The 19,888-nt window shown below is 46.1% G+C and overlaps 1 protein-coding gene across 1 annotated transcript; it reads right to left on the bottom strand.

The window, feature by feature from the left end:
- Window positions 1–6,666: 6,666 nt before the first annotated feature.
- Hbegf (heparin binding EGF like growth factor) lies at window positions 6,667–18,510 on the bottom strand. Its single transcript, XM_020157065.2, has 6 exons — window positions 18,178–18,510; window positions 17,805–17,978; window positions 15,125–15,302; window positions 9,617–9,772; window positions 8,770–8,860; window positions 6,667–8,072 (listed from the first exon to the last, which is right to left on the bottom strand). The coding sequence occupies exons 1-5, from the start codon at window positions 18,221–18,223 to the stop codon at window positions 8,788–8,790; spliced, it is 627 nt and encodes a 208-aa protein (XP_020012654.2). The 5' UTR covers window positions 18,224–18,510; the 3' UTR covers window positions 6,667–8,072; window positions 8,770–8,787.
- Between the last annotated feature and the right edge of the window lie 1,378 nt (window positions 18,511–19,888).

Raw genomic sequence — 19,888 nt, 5'->3', positions numbered from 1 at the left:
GTTAGGGCTAGAGGTGGGTGGTGGACTTTCTCCAGGTGTCCTAGAGAAAGGATATCTGTGTCTATAGGGTTGAACTTGGGTCAGACTTCTGAGGCCAGGACTTACTCCTAGACAAACTTAATCAGGCCCCCTTACTAAGCAAAGTGTTTCTCGGGGCCTAAGGACCACCAGGAAAATGGAAAGAAGTCAGGTCTTCCTAGAGAGGCTTGGTTGTGTGCCTAGGTTACATGGCCATCCTCAGTTCACTTACTAGAGGCATGAAGGAATAATGAGCTGATAGCTTCTTCCTTCTGTCATATTCCCATTAAAACCTGCCTAATGACAAAGCTGGGAGACAGTAGAAATAAAACCAGTTCCTTATTATGGGGAAAACAACCAAGTGACTTTTAGGTTGGACAAGGAAATAAGGGTTGGGGAAAAGGGTGACTTAATTCCTCCCATCTGTCTGGTTCATACACCCACATCATATGTCTTTGGAAAGCCTCCTACACAGGCTCTGACCCACCAACTATGGCACTGCAGCCCTGAAAGGAGCCCTTTTCCTGAGATGCCCTGCTGGTTAGTAATAGGAAAGATGCTGGGAGGGGGAGAAGACAAGGAAGGAGAGGGGCATGGAGGGAAGGAGAAAGGAAGGGATGTTCTCAGAAGAGTATGAGAGCAGCTGGCTTCCTTCACAGCTGTGTGGGTGGCAATGAGCTAAGAGGTCCATGCTCTCTTCTCCATCAATCAAGGGGGCAATCAAGAAAAAAATGTGCAATTTCAAAACTTTCAAAGAGAGAAACCAAACCACAACAACCTCTAAATTATATTAATTTGGTGGTGGCCTGACACTCCGGAAACCAATCATGGGAAGGGGCAGTTGGACTTCCTTCTCTCTCTTGGATTAGGTTGGCCTCCATGCATTTACACTGTTTGGTGCTCCATTTTCTGAAGGTCTGGCCTGGCCTGGGCACCTTAGCACAGTAAGGAGGAAATTACACAACCTTTTCCTCTCCTCTGGAGAGTGGTGGCCAGGATGAATTCACCGTCATTGAGGAACCTGGGCCTTCCTAGGCAAGGTTGGCATTAAAGCAAAATTATCTGAACAAATAGTAGCCTAGTGCAAGTTACTTCACCCTTCTGAGCCTCAGGGCCCTTAATAATTAATTTGGGACATATAATACCAGCACCTCCTGGGAGGATTAAATAAAATCCCACAAGAGAAATACACTTTAGAACTGTGAAACACAGTTCTAATAATAAGAACAGGTGTCTTTATTTTTTTCCTGTCTTCAGGGGAAAAAAAAAAAAAAGTACCTCTTTTGCCCCCTTTTTCTCCTTCTTGCATCCCTTTCTTTCCACTGCCCTCTCTGTAGTGACGTCCTTCACTCCACATGGATTTAGCATGTGAGCAAAAGAATTCTTGATTTCCATGGCCCCTTCAACTTGCCCCATCTTTCTGTATTGATTAAAAGAACCATCATTTACCCAGTTGCTCAGGCTAAATTCCAAGAAGTCATCCTTGATTATTCTTTTTCCCCCACACACCCAGACCCAGTCTATCAGCATGTCTCAGAAGTGATTCCTCCAAAATAGTTCCTGAATCTGACCATTTCTCACTGTCTGTTCTACAACCCCCTAATCCCAGCCATCATTACCTCTTGTCTAGACCAGTACAGAGGTCTCCTCACTGGTCTTCTTCCAGTTGTGCCCCTAGAGCCACTTCTCTGCACAATAGTCATATTTTTGAAACATAAATCAAATCACATCACTCCCTTTCTCAAAATACTCCATTGGCTTCTAAATTACTTACCATGACCTATGAGACTCCACGTGATCTGACCTTGCCCCCAACTCAGGTTCTGATGCCCATGCTGCAGCTCCTTCCTGTCCCTCATACTTACTAAGGTTATTTTTGTCTTAGGGTCTTCATATGCCTGATCCCTGCTTATCTCAGGTCAGATGTTACCTCTTCAGAAAGACCTTCCTCGAGCCCCCTATGTAAATGAATTTTGTCTCAACTAATGCCAGCATATCGCTTATTCTGAAATTATTTATTTCTGAAATTATTCTATTTCATTATCATGCATGCATTGTTGGTCCACGTTTTAGTGTTGTTCACTGACAAATGACTGATTCTCCAGTGACAAGAATAGTCCTTGGCGGCACTTTTTAAGTACCCAGTCAGTTTTTTGAATGAATAAATGCTCCAAAATGACTTACTGTTGCCCCCCTCCCCCCAATGCTGTATCAAAATGCCTCTCCTCCAGACAGGGATCTCATTTGAAAGGTGATAGGGAGGCTTCCACAAATATTTGCTGAGTGAATGGAGCTAAAATGAATTACACCAGCAAAGAATGCCAGTCTCCTAACGGCATAGCTATTCCCAGGAGTACTAGCGTCCTCTAACAGGAGGCTTGAATTTCAGGCATTGTTGACAAAGGGACGAATTTCAGGCCAGTGGAATCGAAGTGATATATTTGGACAGAGTTGTTGTTCCATGCCTGCTTAAATCCACAAATACTTACTCAGACACTTTAGGGCTCCTTTGAAATCAAAGTGAACATTAAAATGTGAAACAGTGATCAAAAAGCATTGATTGTTTCTAAGGAAAGAACTGTGGCCTAGCAGAGGCCTGGGTTTCAATGCTAGATGTGCCACTAATTCACTCCTTAGAGAGTCATTTAAGATAACTGACATTTACTAAGTATCTAGCCTATGTCTGGTTCTGATCTAGGTACTTTACTCAATGGACAATTTTTGCAACTCTGTGATCTATACGTATACACACACACACACACACACACACATACATATAAAACTTTATTTAAAATTTTTTTGCAGTGCAGGAAATTGGATTCAAGATCTTATGCATGCTACAAAAATGCTCTACCACTGAGATATGTACCAAGATAGATATTTTTAGTGTCTTTATTTTACAGATAGGGAGACAGGCTCAAAGAAGTTAGGTATCACACATGAGGTGGTTTCCTAATAAACAGTGGTGCCTGACTCAAACTCAAGTTTGGGTCAGCCTGAGTTCTTGTTATTTCTACTGCACTCTGATAAGGCAGATTGGACTACTTTTCATGAATCTGTGAACTGGGGCAGAGGAAACTCTTGAGCTCTAAGCAGTGACTCTCACTGCTTAGATTCCTTCACTATGTTATCTCTGGATATGGGAAGAAAAGAAAATGAGTCTTGCTTGGAGAACTCAGGAGTGTAGCTTGGTGGTGAGAGTGTAGGCTTGGGAGTCAGTTTTCCCTAGTTCACATCCTGCCTTTACCACTTAACCATAAACCTATCATCACTTATTATCTCTTGGCCTCAATTTTCTCATCTAAATAAAAGCACTAACCTTCCAGATTGTCATGAGTTATAAATGAGATAATTATAGTGCCTATATAGTGTGAAGCCAGTGCCTGTATATAATGAGGACTCCATGAAGTGTTTATTAACCTATTAATGATTGTTATGACCATCATAAAAGTAGCCCAAAGGAGGCTAAAAGGGAGTTTACCAAGAAAAGGTAGATGTTTCTCAGAGTTCGGGGAGCTAGTTTCTTCTGATGGTCAATCTTGAGAAGTGGTTGCAGGTTCAGAGGCTCCCAGGGCCACTGTATCAACTGAGAAGAAGCCCAGAGGACCTCCAAAGGAAACTACAACAGCAGGAGAGAGCAGCTGAAAGGCAGGAAGCCCTGAGCCTGCAGGAAACGTCAGCTGGAGAAACAAAGTGTGCTCAGAAAAGCCCAGCCCAGCATAAAGGTTCAATCTGGAAGCTTGGAAGCAGGAAAGGGAACCAACTCATGGAGAGTTCAAAGAAATTCATTATACCAATTATTTCTGACACTTTTTGATTATTGAAGTCAGACATTTATCCTTTACAAAACTATGGAACACAATAGCAAAAGAATCCCCCCCAAGTTTTAAACAATCTTTATATTTATGTAAAAAACATACAGAAAAATTTACAAATTATGCTCAGCGAATTTTCTCGTAGCAAATACACCTGAGTATCCAGATTTCTGACCCCAGCCAGGCTCTCTTTCCTGATTTCTTTCACCATAGACTAATTTTGCCTGTGTTTAAGTTTTATAGAAATGGAATCACACAAAATATACTAATTTTTGTTTGGCTTCTTTCACTCAGCAATGTTGTAAGATTCACCTATATGGCTATTTAGTACTTCATTGTCTAGACACACCAGTTGATTTATTCATTTTATCATCATATACAGATAGATATTTGAGTAGTTTCCAGGTTTTGTTTTGTGTGTGTGTGTGTGTGTGTGTGTGTGTGGTACTGGGGATCAAACCCAAGACCTTGTGAGTGGTAAGCAACCACTTAACGTACATCCCCAGCCATTGGTTTTTTGTTTTTTTGGTGTTTTTTTAAAGTTTATTTTTGTTTGTCTTTTTGTTTTTGCTTTTTAAGACAGGATCTTGTTATGTAGGCTAGGCTGGCCTGGAACTTGAGATCCTTCTGCCTTTACCTCCAAGTGCTGCAATTACAGTATGAACAACCACACCTACTAGTTCCCAGTTTTTAGTGATTGTAATGCTAAGATCACTTTTGTACATGCCTTTTGGTGAACATAGGTACTATTTCTCTTGTACATATGCCTGGTAGTGGAATGCCTGCAACTGGAATTTCTGGGTTAAAGAGTATTCTTATAGCTTTAGTAGTTAGTATTATCCAAAGTTTTAAAAGGATATTCAAAGTACATATAAGATCTCCATGTGAAATGGGTGTGGTATTACATGCCTGTAATCTCAGCACTTGGAAAGCTGAGACAGGAGGATCTTGAGTTCAAGGCCAATCTGGGCTATGAAGCAAGACCCTGTCTCAGAAAATCTCTTGTGGGTCCATAGAAAAACTTCAGAATGTCACAACTTTCTAAGAAAAGAAGATGAGGAAGAGGAAGGGGTAATCTAGTTGTACTTATCCAATGGCTTTCCCTGTCTCCAACCCATCTAGGACAACATACCACATGATAGGCCCCAAATTCCACTTTCGTTCTCTTGTCTGACCCTCTTGATCCCATCCATTTTCAGGGCCATATAGGATTACATTCTGCCTAGATGCTGGGCTTAAACTTGATTTTAATTCTTTTTCTTTTTGCTTGGAAATGTATTTTTTTATATTTTATTTTATTATTGTGCTGGGTGGGGGTGGCCTTTGTAAAGGTTCTTACAATATATCAAATATATCATACTTGAATTCAACCCCTCCACCATTCTTTATGTGCCCCATTCCTGGAATAGTTTTAACAGGTATCATTTTTTTCTATTAACATACATGTGGGGCAGGTGGAGTGGCTCAGAGGTGAGAGTACCTGGCTTTTTACACCCATATGTACACCGTATTTGCACTATATTCATCCTCCCATGCCCTTTCCTCACTCCTCCCCCTTTGTTTCTTATATTTATTTATCCGTGTAACCTGTATTGAATGCCTGCAATTCTATTGTATTGTTTTAGAAACTGGGATTGGAACAATGTACACACCCCTACCCTCATGGGGCTAATATTCTAGTAGGAATAGATGCATGATAAACAAATAGAAATATGTTAGTGGTAATTAGAGCTATAGAGAAATATGAAGTGCTGTAAGGAGAATAAGAGTGGGGTGGGATGGAATGTGCTATGTATAATAGGGTGGTAAAAGAAGGCAAACAGAATAGCCAAGAACTGGGTTGTTTTTCTGAGTATTTGTGAAATTCTAGAGATCGAACCCAGGGCCTCTTGTATGCTAAGCATGTACTCTACCAATGAGTTATGCCCCCAGCTCTGAATTGTTTTAAATACTTCTAACTGATGTTGGAAATAGGCTACATGGAAGCAAGGTGGAACTAGAAAGAGAGGAGGCCATCCCAAGAGTCCAGGCAAAAGAAGATGATGCATTGGACTGGATGATGACCATAGCAGTGATAAGAAGTGGTTGCCTATAGCATGTCCTAAAGGTACAGATGACAAGATTTGCTGATGGATTTGGCTGTGGAACATGAAAGAGGAGGCAGTAATGTCTTGCTCATTGCTTGCTTGCATGTACAGCACAAGACTAGGTCCTCAGTCTAGGGCCTGTTGATTGAATGTGTTCATGTCTTTCCTGGTTACAAACAGTCAAACTTCCTATGCCAAAGTCTTTTCCTAATCTGGATATGGTGGTGCATGTCTGTAATTCCAGCACATTGGAAGCAGAGGCAGGTGAATAGGGAGTTTGAAGCCAGCCTGGACTACGTAGGAAGCTGTCTCTCAAAAATAAATAAATAAAAATTAAAAAAAGCAATGCAACTAAAAATAAACAAACAAAAGCTCTATTCTTTCTTGCAGTTAGTACTAAGAAAAAATTATTGGAGTCAGACTACTAGTCCCAGTTCTGTCACTTACTGGGTACCCTCAGGTCAGTTATATAACCTGAGATTCAGTTTCCTCTTTTGGGAAAATAGGAGAGTAATAGCACCTCCATTATGGAGTTGTTGGGGATACTGAGATAATGTTCATAAATATGCCTGGTATAGAACCTAACGCCAGGGCAGGGTTTAGAAAATACCTATGTTGTGCTCAGGGTGTGGCTCAAGTGGTAGAGCACAAGCATAATGCTGCGAGTTCAAACCCCAGTACTGCCAAAAAAAAAGAAAGAAAGAAAATAGCTATGTTAAGCCAATTCCCAGTTAAAACAAACAGACTATGGAGTAAGGGTTATCTTTATTTGGATTGCAAAGTATAAATATGAAGCAGGTTTGGAAATACAGATTGTAACAGTTCAGATATGGCACCAGAAACTTCCAGAAGGGACCATGACAGCATGGATATAGTTTTGGTGAGATAGGTCAGGTTACCCAAAACCTTCCCCATCTCCAACCATCTCTGTAGCAATTGGTAGGTAATCAATTACCTAGAACAGTCAACCCCAATGCTTCCGGTTCCTTCTCAGCCTTTTTCTTTGCTAACATCTCCAGACTGTCCTCTGCTGCACTGACCCCTGCATGGAGTAGCACCAGAAGAATGGCAGGAGTAAGAGAAATGTCTTGACGCAAGGGAGAGTAGGTTCCCACTCTTTGGGCCCAGGGTTATGGGGGTAAAAGCCAGGAAAGCTGTGGGCATGGATGCCCAACCTCTTCTGAGGTTTGGCAGAGACAGGACACGGGGAACAGTGATATCTGTTACACTATGACATCAGCACCTTGAGCTTTCAAAACATAGACAGTAGACAAAATTGCCTAGGCAAGACTGCAGTCCAACTCATAGAGTGGCTCTGACCAAGTTAAACCTTGCATCCCCACCATATACAGCTATCCCCGGGGCACTCTGCTCCTGGGACATCTTCAGAAATGTACACAGACAATAAATTACCACAGACAGATTATAGAGCCATATCAGATTTGGGACAGGGGAGTGTGGTGATGCAAGGAGGAGAGTCAGGACATTGCCAAAGTAACAGTCTAGGCACTTGAAATATTATTGTTAGATTGTTAAAAACTAAATAAATTAAGATACATAGAATAAAATAAATATATAATTTAAAAGGCATTTTACGAACAAATGACAACAACAACAACAAAAAATAGTTGTTATTTTTTCCTCTGGGTAGAAGTCCCAAAATTCAGAGTTCTCAGCTTTGTGCTATTTCACAGTTAGTTCATCAAATCCAGCGCTAGAGGGTCCATATTGCAGATCCCTTGGTGGCTACTTGAGTGCATGGCTTCTCAACTTTGTTGCTCTCTTCCAGTCCACAAATCTTTCTTCTACCTCTCCTTCTTCTCAGTCAAAAATGCTGGAGCACATGGAATCTGGATAGCATTTTAATCCAGAAGATTGAGTACTTAAAAAAACTGATGGGAGAACTGGGTTTGGTGGAGGGGAAGCAGAAGGGACTGAAGGTCCCTTGTTTTTGCTTTCTTCTGATCCAGGTCCATTGGACAGATTCTGTTTGGCACTTGAAGGCTCTGGTATTTTGGCAGCGCAATTATGAGAGGTCCAATGAAGACAGCAACTGGGAACGAAGTCTTTGTGGTGAGTTGTGAAGTCCTTTCCCTCTGCAGAGCTTGCAATCAGCTGGGGTTTTCTCAGAGGTAGCCATCCCCGCAGATTCCTAAAGCACAAGAGGAGGGCATTTAAAGCTGGATTCAGGGCTGGAGTTGTAGTTCAAGTGGTAGAGCCCTAGCCTAGCAAGTGTGAGGCCCTGGGTTCAATTCCCAGTACTGGGAGGAAAAAAAAAAAAAAAAGACAGCTGGGTCCAATCTCAAGAAATGGAAAGAAGCAGCCAGGCACAGTGGCCCATTCTTGTAATCTCAAGTACATGGAGGTGTAAACAGGAGGACTGAGACCTGAGGCAGCCCTGGGCAAAAGCTGGAGAACCTATCTGAAAAGTAACTAAAGTAAAAAGTGGCTGGGGATGTGGCTCAAGTGGGTAGGATGCCTACCTCACAAGTGTGAGGCCCTGAGTTCAAACCACAGGACTGCACCTCCCCTAAAAGAAAAAAAAAAAGGCAAGAGCATCTAGGACAGTTAGGGAGAGACAGACAGAAGGGCTAAGGGACCAAGTAGGGGAGAAGCTAACCTCTCTTTTGGGTATCTCTCATAACTTCCACCCTAACTGGGGATGACTCATTAACAGTCTTTTTAAAAACAATCCTGCAAAGGGATCCTGACTCCACAGTAGCCTCCCTTCTCTCCTCACCCTCCAACCACTGGTCAAGAGAAAAATTCAGCACTCATTGAAATATACCCACGACCCACCGTGTCTTGGCCCCTTGATGCTGCCAGCAGGACAAAGGATTGACCATTACCTTGAGCACAGGTCTCTCTCAGTGGGAATTCGTCATGCCCAACTTCATTTTCTCTTCATTTTCCACATCATAACCTCCTCTCCTATGGTACCTGAGGAAGATAAGGTTTGTTAGCAAGTGCCACCTGCTATGACAAAGTCAGGTTCCAGAGATGGTCCTTCCAAAGAATTCCACCATAATGGCTTTCTCTGTTACTTAGAAAAGTCCAGAAGGTATAGCAGCCCCATTAAGACGAGCTGCCCTAAGGGATGTCAGCTCTACAAGAAGGCTATATTCTATCAAGAGCTTTCACCTCATCAATTTGATCCTCATAATATCCTTATGAGGAAGGTGGACAGATCACTGAAAGATTACAGTTCTCAGAAAGACAGGTAACTTGTTCCAGTTCTCACAATGGATGAGTTGCCTTGCTTAAAAATGCATACAGTATTTAAGGTCTTCCCCATCCTACAATATACCTGTGCTGGAGGATTAGCCCGATTCAGATGTCTCAGAATTGGAAGGATATGTCAATAGCACCACTCAGGCCTTCACTACCAAATCACACACTAATGCCATTGAAGAACAGACCCAAGAGAAAGAAATATGTGAAGAGGTGGCTCCATGGGTGAGTTACTGGCCAGAGAGGTAGAAAACAAACTCTTGTGAGAAATAGAACCTGCTGTGGTCTGGGCTCTAGACACTGGCTTCATGCCATGCCAGACAAACTAGGTTTTTGGAGAATCTGTACCCAGGAACTTGCCCAGAAGTTAGGGGCACTAGAATGGATTCATGTGATCATCAGGTGTTAAGTCCCAGGAGGAGGAAGAAGGAGGGTGACCAGCCTGTTGGGGCCCCCAATACTCACCTAAACATGAGAAGCCCCACAATGACGAGCAAACAGACAGATGACAGCACCACAGCCACCACAGCCAGGATAGTAGTATGGTCATATGTATACAAGCGATTCTCCACTGGGAGGCTCAGCCCATGGCACCTCTCTCCGTGGTAACCTGGATGGCAGCTAGTTTAAGAGTGAACAAGGAGGAGACAGGGTGAGTGGTTTGGCACCTTGGTCTCTCTCTCTCTCTCTTAAATTCTGCGATGGCCTATGTACATGAGCAAAACCCTATTTCTCACACCCTCAGTCTGTGGATCCCTGCCCATAATTTTTACCCTTCCTCTATCCTCCTCCTTTAGCAGGAGACTGTGGAAAAGCCCTCTGGATGCTCTGTAGCACTCCTCTCTCTCGGTACCCATCCCTTCACCATTCCCTCTGGTCCTCTGGCCTGAGTACTGCTCCAGGCAGGGAAAAAGCGAGGGAGGACTTGAAAATCGGTTTAGATCTATTCCACGTGTGGTTGACTTATTACATGTGTGTTAAGACGTTCTGTTTAAGCCACTTAAGAGGACTTGGGCACAGGGCTAGTGGGTTGAGTTGAGGGGATTCAGTATCACTCCCTCAGAGAGGCCCCTCAACATTCTGACCCAGAAATAAACCCAGCCTTGCCTGTCAATGCTTCCAGCATCCAGTCCCTCCCCACCGCTGCTCAGCCTATTAATAGGCCCTGTTCCTTTGCCAGGAGTCCTTTTTCTCAAGTTTCCTTTATTTAACTCCGAGTTCCCCCTGAGTGCAGGGCCTAACCTGGGAGATTCACTACAGCCTTTGGCCTCTGAACACCTCCTTCATCACAGGACAAAGCAACAAGATAACATCTTCCTGCCCAGCTGCCCTGTCAGAGCATAAAAGAATGTCAGAAACAATCCCTTGGCTCTTCTCACTCAAGAAATAAATCATGTGGCAACTGCCTCTTCTAATACAAAGCATTTCCTTAAAGTTCTTTGGAAAACTGCTAAAGAAACACATTCACATCCCTTCCTTTATCTGAGGACCCCAGAGAACCTTTGATGTAGGTGGGAGCCCCATTCTACAGAAAGGTAGAGTGGCTTCCCAAGGTCACACAATAGGGCAACCAAGCCTTGTATGCACATATGAATAATAAAAGAAAAAGGAAAAAAAAAGTACATAAAACATAGTATCTAATAAATTATGATGGAGCTTAAAAAAAAACCAAACAACAGGGCAGAAATATGGGCGTGGATTGTCCAACCCTCAGCATGCTGCCTGCCCTCCACAACTGCTCACTCACTCACCAGGGTGGTCAGTCTGTCAGTCGAGGACGCTAGACCACTAAGCTGCTCAAGGAAGCCCTGAGAGCCTGGTGGCCTTCTATTCTGAGTTGTGCCTTCTCTGGAAAGGAAGTTGTGCACCTTGTGCCTCAGAGCAAGGAATCCCTTCTTCTTGCTGACGGTGTACCAGGGACACTCTAAGGAGCAAACCTGTCCAGACTCCGCAGTGGCAGAGGGGTCAGGCTGGATGGCACTGCCCCCACCTAGCACTACCCTGCACCTCTCCCTGCCCCAGCTTCTTCTGGGTGCTCTGAGGACCCATGTCACTTCAGGATAATTGTAGGTAGGCCCACTGACACATGGTATATAGTTCTTTCCCCAGCCCCTTTCATGCATCTGGCTCATCAGCCCAAGTGGACAAAAAAAAAAAAAAAGACTCCCAACTTGTAAGGACATGGTGGAAGCTCCCAGAAGTGTCTCTGGAAAAATCACCTGTGCACACAGATTAGGGGTCAGAGAGGTTCAGTAACTTGCCAAGTTTTATAACTAGGAAGCAGAAGGACTGAGACCAGAAACCACTCTTAGCAGATTCTAAATTTTCAATTCTGTCCACTCTGCTCTGTATAGGTAACCCTAAGGAAATATATCTGGTGGGTACCTGGGGCTGTCTGACCTTGCTCTCTGACTGTATTGTTATTAGTATTATTTATTATTCATAACCTTAATAATAAGTAATAATAAATAACAAACATTAAAGGCTTATCATGAGCCTAACACTCAGTGTTAGCTACTTTACAAAGACTATTTCATTTAATCTTGTTTAGTGCTAGGGATTGAACCTGGGCGCCTTTTGATTTCATTTAACCTTTAAGGTTAAACAATATCTGTGAAGGACAAGTTACTATCCCCATTTTGAAGATGAAGAAACTGAGGCTTCACTTCCACGAAATAACTTGCCCAGGTTACAAAGCTAGTAAGTGGTAGAGCCAGGAATCAATCCAGCAGTCTGAATGACTTCAGAGACTATGCTGTCCTAGGGGACAGGAGTTGAAGTTGGATCTGTTTAGTACTTCTAGCCCATCATTCAAACCCCACAGGTAGTTACTCAGATGATAGAAATAAAGCTTGCCCTCAGAGTCCCGCAATTCAGTTACATAACGCCTCCACATCCAGCCTGAGTCAAAAGGATAATAATGTAAACATCCTAATATTACCCACCTCTCCCTCCCTTTGCAGCCGACTCCTGGCCTCCCCAGGGAAGGAGGAGGGTTGAGTACATTCTGAGCATCCTGGGGCAAGGGGGGAGTGGAGGGGTGGGGGGGAGCAAGATCATGTGTCTTGCCCAGAGCCAGCACCCATGTCCATCAAACTAGGACATGTTCCTCTTCCACATGTCTGTGACCCATTTCAGAACATGGATTACAACAGAAGCAAGAACTCTCTAGGGTGCAGAGACATCTTCCACACTGGATTTCTTCACCTCTATCCCGGGAGGGGAGGGGCACCATATGATGGAGGATACCCAGAATACATGAGTTCCAGACTGTTTCTACTGCTATTTCTAGCCAGGTGATCTTGTGCAAGTCAATTACCTTTCCAGGCTTTGGTTTCCTTGTGTAAAACACAGAGATAATAAATGCCTACCTCACTGGAGCACCATGAAAAAAATCAAAGGAGATAATATGGATGAAAGCACTTAATAAAAGGCCAGATCCTGCAGAGGGTACTGCTGCTATCTTCAATGGGGCACCCAAGTCAGCTGGATCCAAGAGAAGGAGGCTCACCAATGCTTCTGGGCATCTGGGTAGTGTGGTCAAGTTCAGTCCCCAGGTCTGTTTTTCTTCTAATACTGAGTCCTCCCCAGACCAACTGTTCCCAGCTTTCCTCTAGCCACAGAAAACTTTGCAGCAAATTTCTGGGTCAGCAGCAAGGCAGAAGCCCTAGAAAACTACTCTTTGAGGGCAAATTTTGGCTGGTGAGACAGAGGGTTTTCCTGTTCATGGTGGCTACATTGGGCTGGTTTAGGAAGCCAACTAGCCTCAAGTTTACCACGGCAGCCTGGACACACCCTGGCTGTTGGTTTCTCAGTCTGGAAGCAAGGAGGAACCACAAAGGATGTAGGTGCACAGATGTCACACTGCCCCAACTAGAAGCTTTGTGTCTTTTTGCCGCTTTCTGCCCTGAGTACCAAGGGATGGAGACAGGAGGCAGCCAGAACAGACACAGAATTCACCCCATAAAAAATCTTCCTAGGAATCTGGCATGAATCTTAAAGTCAGATTGCTATGCTCTTAGGCTAGTTAAAGTCTAAGAGTGCTCTAAGACAACAGCTGCCCTCTATAAAATCTTCCTCAAACTCTGTAAGGACAGGGATAGAGAAGAAGGCTGAAAGCCAACACCCAGTATGGCCTGGGGGCATGAAAAGCATGCTGGCCTGGGGGCATGAAAAGCATGCTGGACTGGGAATGAGGCACCTGAGACCTATCCTGTTCCATCCACTTATTTAGCTGTTGATCTAATACAAATGATTTCTTACTTGCTAGCTATAGTTTCCTCATTTTTTAAGTAGCCAGAGCAAGTTCTGCCTACCCAGCAGAGGACTTTTGGAAATCCCAGGAGACTATCTCTCCCCATCCCCCAGAATATTGTCTAACACCAAGTAGATGCTCAACATGCCTATTGGGCTGAATTCACATTAAGCATAGACACTAAGCTCTGGGATAAAGGAGAGATGTTATGGTTATGATTACCATCACTTTCCCTAGGGCCACTGGGAAAGTGACCCTGGGCATACTTAATCAGGTTCTCCGAGCTTAGGTGGTCCGTTGAACCCTGCTCTTCAGGACAATGGCCTTATAAGGCTTCTCAACAGAGTGGTGGAGGCCCATATCCACCACCAAAATGCCCTGGGACAGTATGGCCCAGGCAGATTTCTGGCCTCAGTCCACCCTGACTACCCTCAGAGTCACTTTCTCCACCCTGTGCTAATGATGCCAATTTACAAATTTAAGACAAACATTTCCTGCCTGTCCCAAGACCAAGACGTTGGAAAAGAGACCACCCTATTCTTAAAACAACCCCTCCAACACCAAGCTCCTGACAGGACGTTACAGGAAAGGACACAGTGACTGTGGAGATGGTGGGGAGTGATGGGACTGTCTGCCAACTGACAAATATGGGGCAGCTCTGATACATGTGATCAAACAGGACAAGGAAGCTTTTAAAAGGCAAGGAATCTGCACCAATCAGAGTAGAAGAGATATCATGCAGCCAGCCTTCTTGACAGGATGGGAAGTGGCATGCACACAATAGTGTTTTGGCTTGTCCAGAGTCTTCAGGTCACAAGGCCCCCAGAGTCTGCCTCCATCCACAGGAAAGAGAGTGGATGTTTGTAGCCTGACGTGGGGGTTGGCTTCAGGCACAGTGGCGACATTATGCTTGCCAGAGAGCATGGCAGTTCAGTCATCCCTGAGGGGTTGCCAAGGCAGCCGTTTGCTGGACTTGGCTTAGGAGAGGCTAAGGAACCCATGCCCCTCCGCCTACACTCCTGCCAGGGAAGGAATGATGCTGCTTTCAGGGTTGGGTTCCATTTTCTGTTAATCCTACACAAAGGAAGTTTCTCTCATCTCCTCTAACCCCCACCCCCAGCCAAAGGCCAATGCTCTCCATCCTCCATGTCCCCTAACTCTGGCCCTGCAGGGGCCTACTGGAAGGAGGGCCTTCAACTTGCTCCCATGATGATCTTCACCATTCAGCCCTGCCATGCCTCCGAATCATCCCACATTTGCTTACTCACATGCATATATACCTGAGTACACACATACCTGCACAACATGTGACCAAATGTGCTACATACCTGCCTGTGGAAACTCCACTCCACCCAGGAACCTGCTCTGCCATGTCTCCTACTAGTTTTTCTCTTCCAGAGAAGGGCATGAAGTAGGAATGAAGAGCCTGCCACTAGGTGCCGGCTCTCCTAGCCACATGCTCAATTTTGGGCAAGCAGGAAATGTCCCCAAGGATTAAAGAGCATCACAAACCCACGCCACAGGAAATTGCATCCTTTTTTGGGGGGGAGGGAGAGGGTTTCCGTTGACTAAAAATATTTCCCTTCTTCTGAACTTCCGCCCAGAAGTTGAAAAGAAACTGGGTAAAATTAAGAATTCAAGGAACAGTGACAACGAGGAACAGACATGTGGTTGACAGAGTGTGCTGATAAGATTCCACATGAGGAAGAGGCACTTACTTGCATGATGGAGCCCGCAACTCCTTCAGATATTTGCATTCTCCATGGATACAGAAATCCTTGTATCTACGAAGACATGGGTCTCTCTTCTTCCCTAATCCCTTTCCTTTCTTCTTTCTTTTCCCAGTCTCCTCTTTGCCTGGTGTGGCTAGAGCTTGTGGCTTGGAGGAGAAACCAACTGTAGAAAAAGGGAAGCCTGTTAAGCTTTTGACCCTTTGGGGAGATCAGAAAAGCATGGCTGTTTTGAAAGTTTGCACACACATCCACCCTTTTATCGTGAGTGTCTCTCGATGTAGCCCAGGCTGGCCACAAACTTTTGCTCCTCCCACCTCAGCCTCCTGAGTGCTGGAATACAGGCGTATACCACCACACCTGGCAAGTATATACTCTTTGATCCAATCCAATCTGAAGTCAGAGGCCTGGGAAGGGCTCTTGGTTCAGTGCCACCCAAGGGTTAAAGGAAGACTAGGCAGAACAACTAGAAAGCGGAAACCTCAGGAGGAAGTAGAGGCTAGGATGTGTCCCAAGAAAGGTACTTCACAGTTTAAGACTCCCATTCTGAGAATGTTAGCTAATTCCTGAGTAACTGCAACTCACTGGGCATGCTACTAACCTCACCCTCAGCCCACTGTCCACTTTCCACCCCCATCTCCAACTCCTCCACATCTACTTCATTCTATTTTGGCCTTCAATCAGCCTCATTTCCTGTTACTGAACTCATTGACCCACTTACAGGAAGATAATGTCACAGACAAAAATTGCTTTTGAAGAAGGGACTTGAATGTTTTGGGGTAGAAGGCTTCTAAAATAAGAAGAGTGTCTGTGTCTTCGGGGTACTCCCTCTAGGATTCCCATTCGTATCAGGGAACCACAAGCTCAGGACAGAGCCTGGCTTAGAAACAGCAAGTTGTCAATCTCTGCTTAAAGGGCCTTGTTTTTCCTACTTTAGCAAGATATTAACTTGCACAATGTCCTTTTCAGCTTCCCACTTTCCTAAAGATTCATTTACATTTATACCTACATGTCCTGTTTATAGCCCTTTGGTTTGGTGGGGTTACAATGCATACAAAAGATAGAGGGATGAAAAGTAAGGAACTGTCCGGAAGGAACTGGAACAACTGATGACTCCTCCCCTTCTTTACAGGCTTCAGAGACTGGGGGAAAAACAATCTCACCCAGATATCCAGCTGGGACTGACCATAGTCTACACCCATTGGTCCAAGGGTCTGATGCTAGCCTCTTTCCCACTCCCTCACCAATAGTAAAAGGGTGGCCCTGTCCATAGCTACAGCTTGTGCCTGGAAGGGTGAACATGATTCATTAGACTGGAGACTTAGAATCCTCAAGCTGGAAATGACTTGAATGAATATCATGGCCTTCCATTTTCAAGATGAAAACCTTAACATCTTGAAAGGCAGTGACTTGCCCAAGGTCATGCGGGATTGGGATTAGAAAGGGACAATCCCAGGCCCTTTCAGAGGTCAGAAGGTAAGGCAGGTGGCCAGAGGAACCCAGTGACCAAGACAAGAGGGCAAAGCTAATCATAAAGGGGAGTGAGAGAATGGCAGAGTGACAGCCAGGCTCCTGCCCAGGACAGGGAGCAGTGAGTCAGGTCTGCAGAGGTATGAGGAGCAGCCATGTGGGTGGCTGTGAGTCATAGCCCAGCCCAGCCCTGCCCAGGCTAGAAGGAGGGAGTGAGGAGAATCCAGGCTGTTCAGGGCATGAGTGACCCCAAAGGGCCACTGAAAAAGGATGAAAAGATGAAGTGTGAGAACACAGGCTCAGCTTTGGAGCAGTGTCTTAATTTATGTATAGCAGAGAGAGCTCCAAAGAGAAACTCTGGGTGAGGAAGAAGAAGGGCAACTGAGCAGTAGGAGGGGTGGAACAGGTAGTATCTTTCCATCCAAATACAGTCCTTCTGGGGCCACAGAGCTTAGTCCATCCCTGATCCACCCCTGAGAATCACTGCAGGTGGCCAGAGGCAGGGAGGCCAGCAGTATCTGGTCTCTGCCAATCAATGCCTGTTCTCAGCCACAGACACAGGTTGGAAGGAAGGAACCCACATGGCCCTTTCCACCTGGAGTCTCATTGGGGATTCAAGTGATCTGGAAGTCTCTAAGCTTCAGGTACACTCATAGACATCGGGCATTTCAAAACGGCCCCCTAGGTGGGTTCACCATTCGTAACCTCCCCCAAAGGTGCTGGTCTCACTTAGGGAGACCAAGAGTTCCCCTCTGTTTCCCCAACCTGGAGACAGGTGAGTGGAGGAGACTAACACAGCACACTGGCTATGTGCTTGTATGTGCCACATCTGTTATCTTTCCGCACAATAGTCACTGGTGTAGAAGTAGGACTTGTGCCCATTTTCACATAAGAACTCTACGGAAAGCATCTCAACAGTGGTCCTACCATCCAGCTTACCTCAGAGGACAGCTTACCTGTTTCAGTTTGCTTCAAAGTACCCAGAAGGCAGCACCCACCACTTGAGACCCAAAGACAAGAAAGACCGTGGGACCTACATTCCAGGATCCCCCAGCTACCTATCAGGCCATAAGCTTTTCCTTGAAGTCCTCCATGAATACCCCCCCAGCCCACAGGAGTGACCAACAGCATTAATCTTAAATCTGATTATTCTTCAACTGTCCACCAGAGTCCAAGGTTGGGCGGCCCCCACACCCACCTCTGAAAAGGTCCGTGTCTGCATCTTTGAGGTCCAGGACTTCCCAGGCTCTGCCACCCCCCGTGGGTAGCAACTGGTCCGTAGATCCAGTGGGAGGGTCCGGGTTGCTGGTTCCAGCCGCCAGTCCTCTCCGAAGCCGCTCCAGGCTCTCGCCAGTCACCAGCGTGGAGAACACTGCAAGCAAGGGGCGAGGCTGCATCAGACCTCCAGCCTAGACCCCGCGCCACGAAGCACTGATGTCAACGCCTGCCCGCCAGTGCGCACGGGCCCCACCAAGTGGCCCACGCCGGGGGCGCTGCAGCGACGTTCCCTTGTGCCCCACGCACGGCGCCCCCATCCCCCCCCGACTCGGGGGCGTTAGCAGCCCTCTTACCTGCGGCCAGAAAAAGCTTCAGCACCACCGACGGCAGCAGCCTCATGGTCCCAGACCCGGGGGAGACAGAGAGGCAGCAATCACTTTGGAGGCGGCGGCGGCCACTGAGCGCCCGCACGGGAGTCAGGCTGTGGAGCGGAGGAGATTCCGCTGGCCACGGTTGCTGCCCGCTCCTGGATGCAAGCCTAGCTGGGACCTGCGCGCAGCTCGCTGCCACCGTGCGTCTGTCAGCTCACTGGCGGTCCGCGCGTCCGCCCGAGCCCCTGCACCTCAGTCAGGCCGACTAGCCGCGTGCCGCGTGCCGCGTGCAGCTACACTGGCAGACTGAGCGCTCCCGGCGCGCCGCCGGGAATAAGGCTCCGGGAGGAGCCAGAGCTCCGCCCCGCCCGGCGCCGCCCCCTCCTTCCCCCTCCCCCTCCCGCTCCGGGAAGCGCGCCCGGCTTGCGGCGCCTGCTGCGCAGCCCCGGACCCCGCGGGTGCGGCGGAAGGACCTAGCGGCGCTCACATTTTTTGGGAGCTGGCCCGGGCAGCCGAGGCCTGGCTGTGGGAAAGGCTGCTGACCGGCAGGTGGCGGGGACCAGTTCCTACCTTTCCCAAAACGCCCAGAGTGCTCCAGCCTTGAGACTGCTTAAGCTGAGAGCTCTGTTCAGGGCCTACTTCCTACGAATGTTCCTGCTCCATATCTCTGAGTTTCGGACGCCCACTTTTTTGCTTGCCAACGCAGCAAGTAGTAAATAATAACTCGTTTGTCATTTAAATATTAGACCCGTGAATGCCAGTAGATCTCATGAGCCGGAGATAACCAGCATAGGAGTTGCAGGCTCCTGGTGCCAACAGCAAAAGAAGGCAGGAATAGATTCCCCCAGCTTTAACTCAGGGGACATGGACTACTTCAGGATTTTTGAACTATGGATATAATTCCTAAGCTGCTGTGATCAGAGAGGCACAAATTACAAAACAAACCTTATATTTTTCCTTGCCTTCGCACCCCCCACCCCACAAGGGGGCTCATTTCCTTGCCTTTGAGCACCATCTTCTTCCTCAACATAAAAAGAAAGACACATCCAGCTGGCTAACCTAGACTGCTATGGCCAACAGGTGCCAGGAGATTGATGTGTTTTTCCTCCAACTCTTGTATTTTTACAGGGGTCTTGTGGAGTCAAAGTCCTGACCCAAAGAAATGATTCTCTCAGTAGGTATTTCAGCTCCCAGGGATGTGCTAAGGAGGGAGTTGTTTGACCTAAGGCTGGGTTGGCATTCAGAGCCCTCAACTGTGCTAGATAGAGCACTTGCCTGATTCAGCCATGTGTAGGGATAAAAACAGGCCTGCTATTTATACACAGTCCATCCCACTGTCTCCCCCTCAACCCTATCTTTACCAGGGTCGATCTGGCTCCACTCTCAACCTGCTGGAGCAGCCTGCCCTAGGCCTATGTTTCTATAGTGCACTGAGATCACTAACAGACTTGGGTTTGAATTTGCCTTTTACTATTTACCATGTGACTTGGGACAAAAATACTTAATCTTAATGAGCCTCAATTTCCACATCTCAAATGGGAATAACAGCAGTGCTAAAAATAATACCTGCTTTGTAGAGAACTTTTCAAGGATTGCTCTTAGTAAATATGATGTATTGTTGTTATCACTAAGCATTCAACCTTGACTGCTCTTTTTTCCTTAGAAAGCCCTTTTCTCTTCCTTTCACAGACCC

This window comes from Castor canadensis, chromosome 6 (genome assembly GCF_047511655.1).
Source record: "Castor canadensis chromosome 6, mCasCan1.hap1v2, whole genome shotgun sequence".
Taxonomy (NCBI): domain Eukaryota; kingdom Metazoa; phylum Chordata; class Mammalia; order Rodentia; family Castoridae; genus Castor; species Castor canadensis.
The sequence above is the reverse complement of the archived record's forward strand: the minus strand, read 5'-3'. Positions and strand labels throughout refer to the sequence as shown.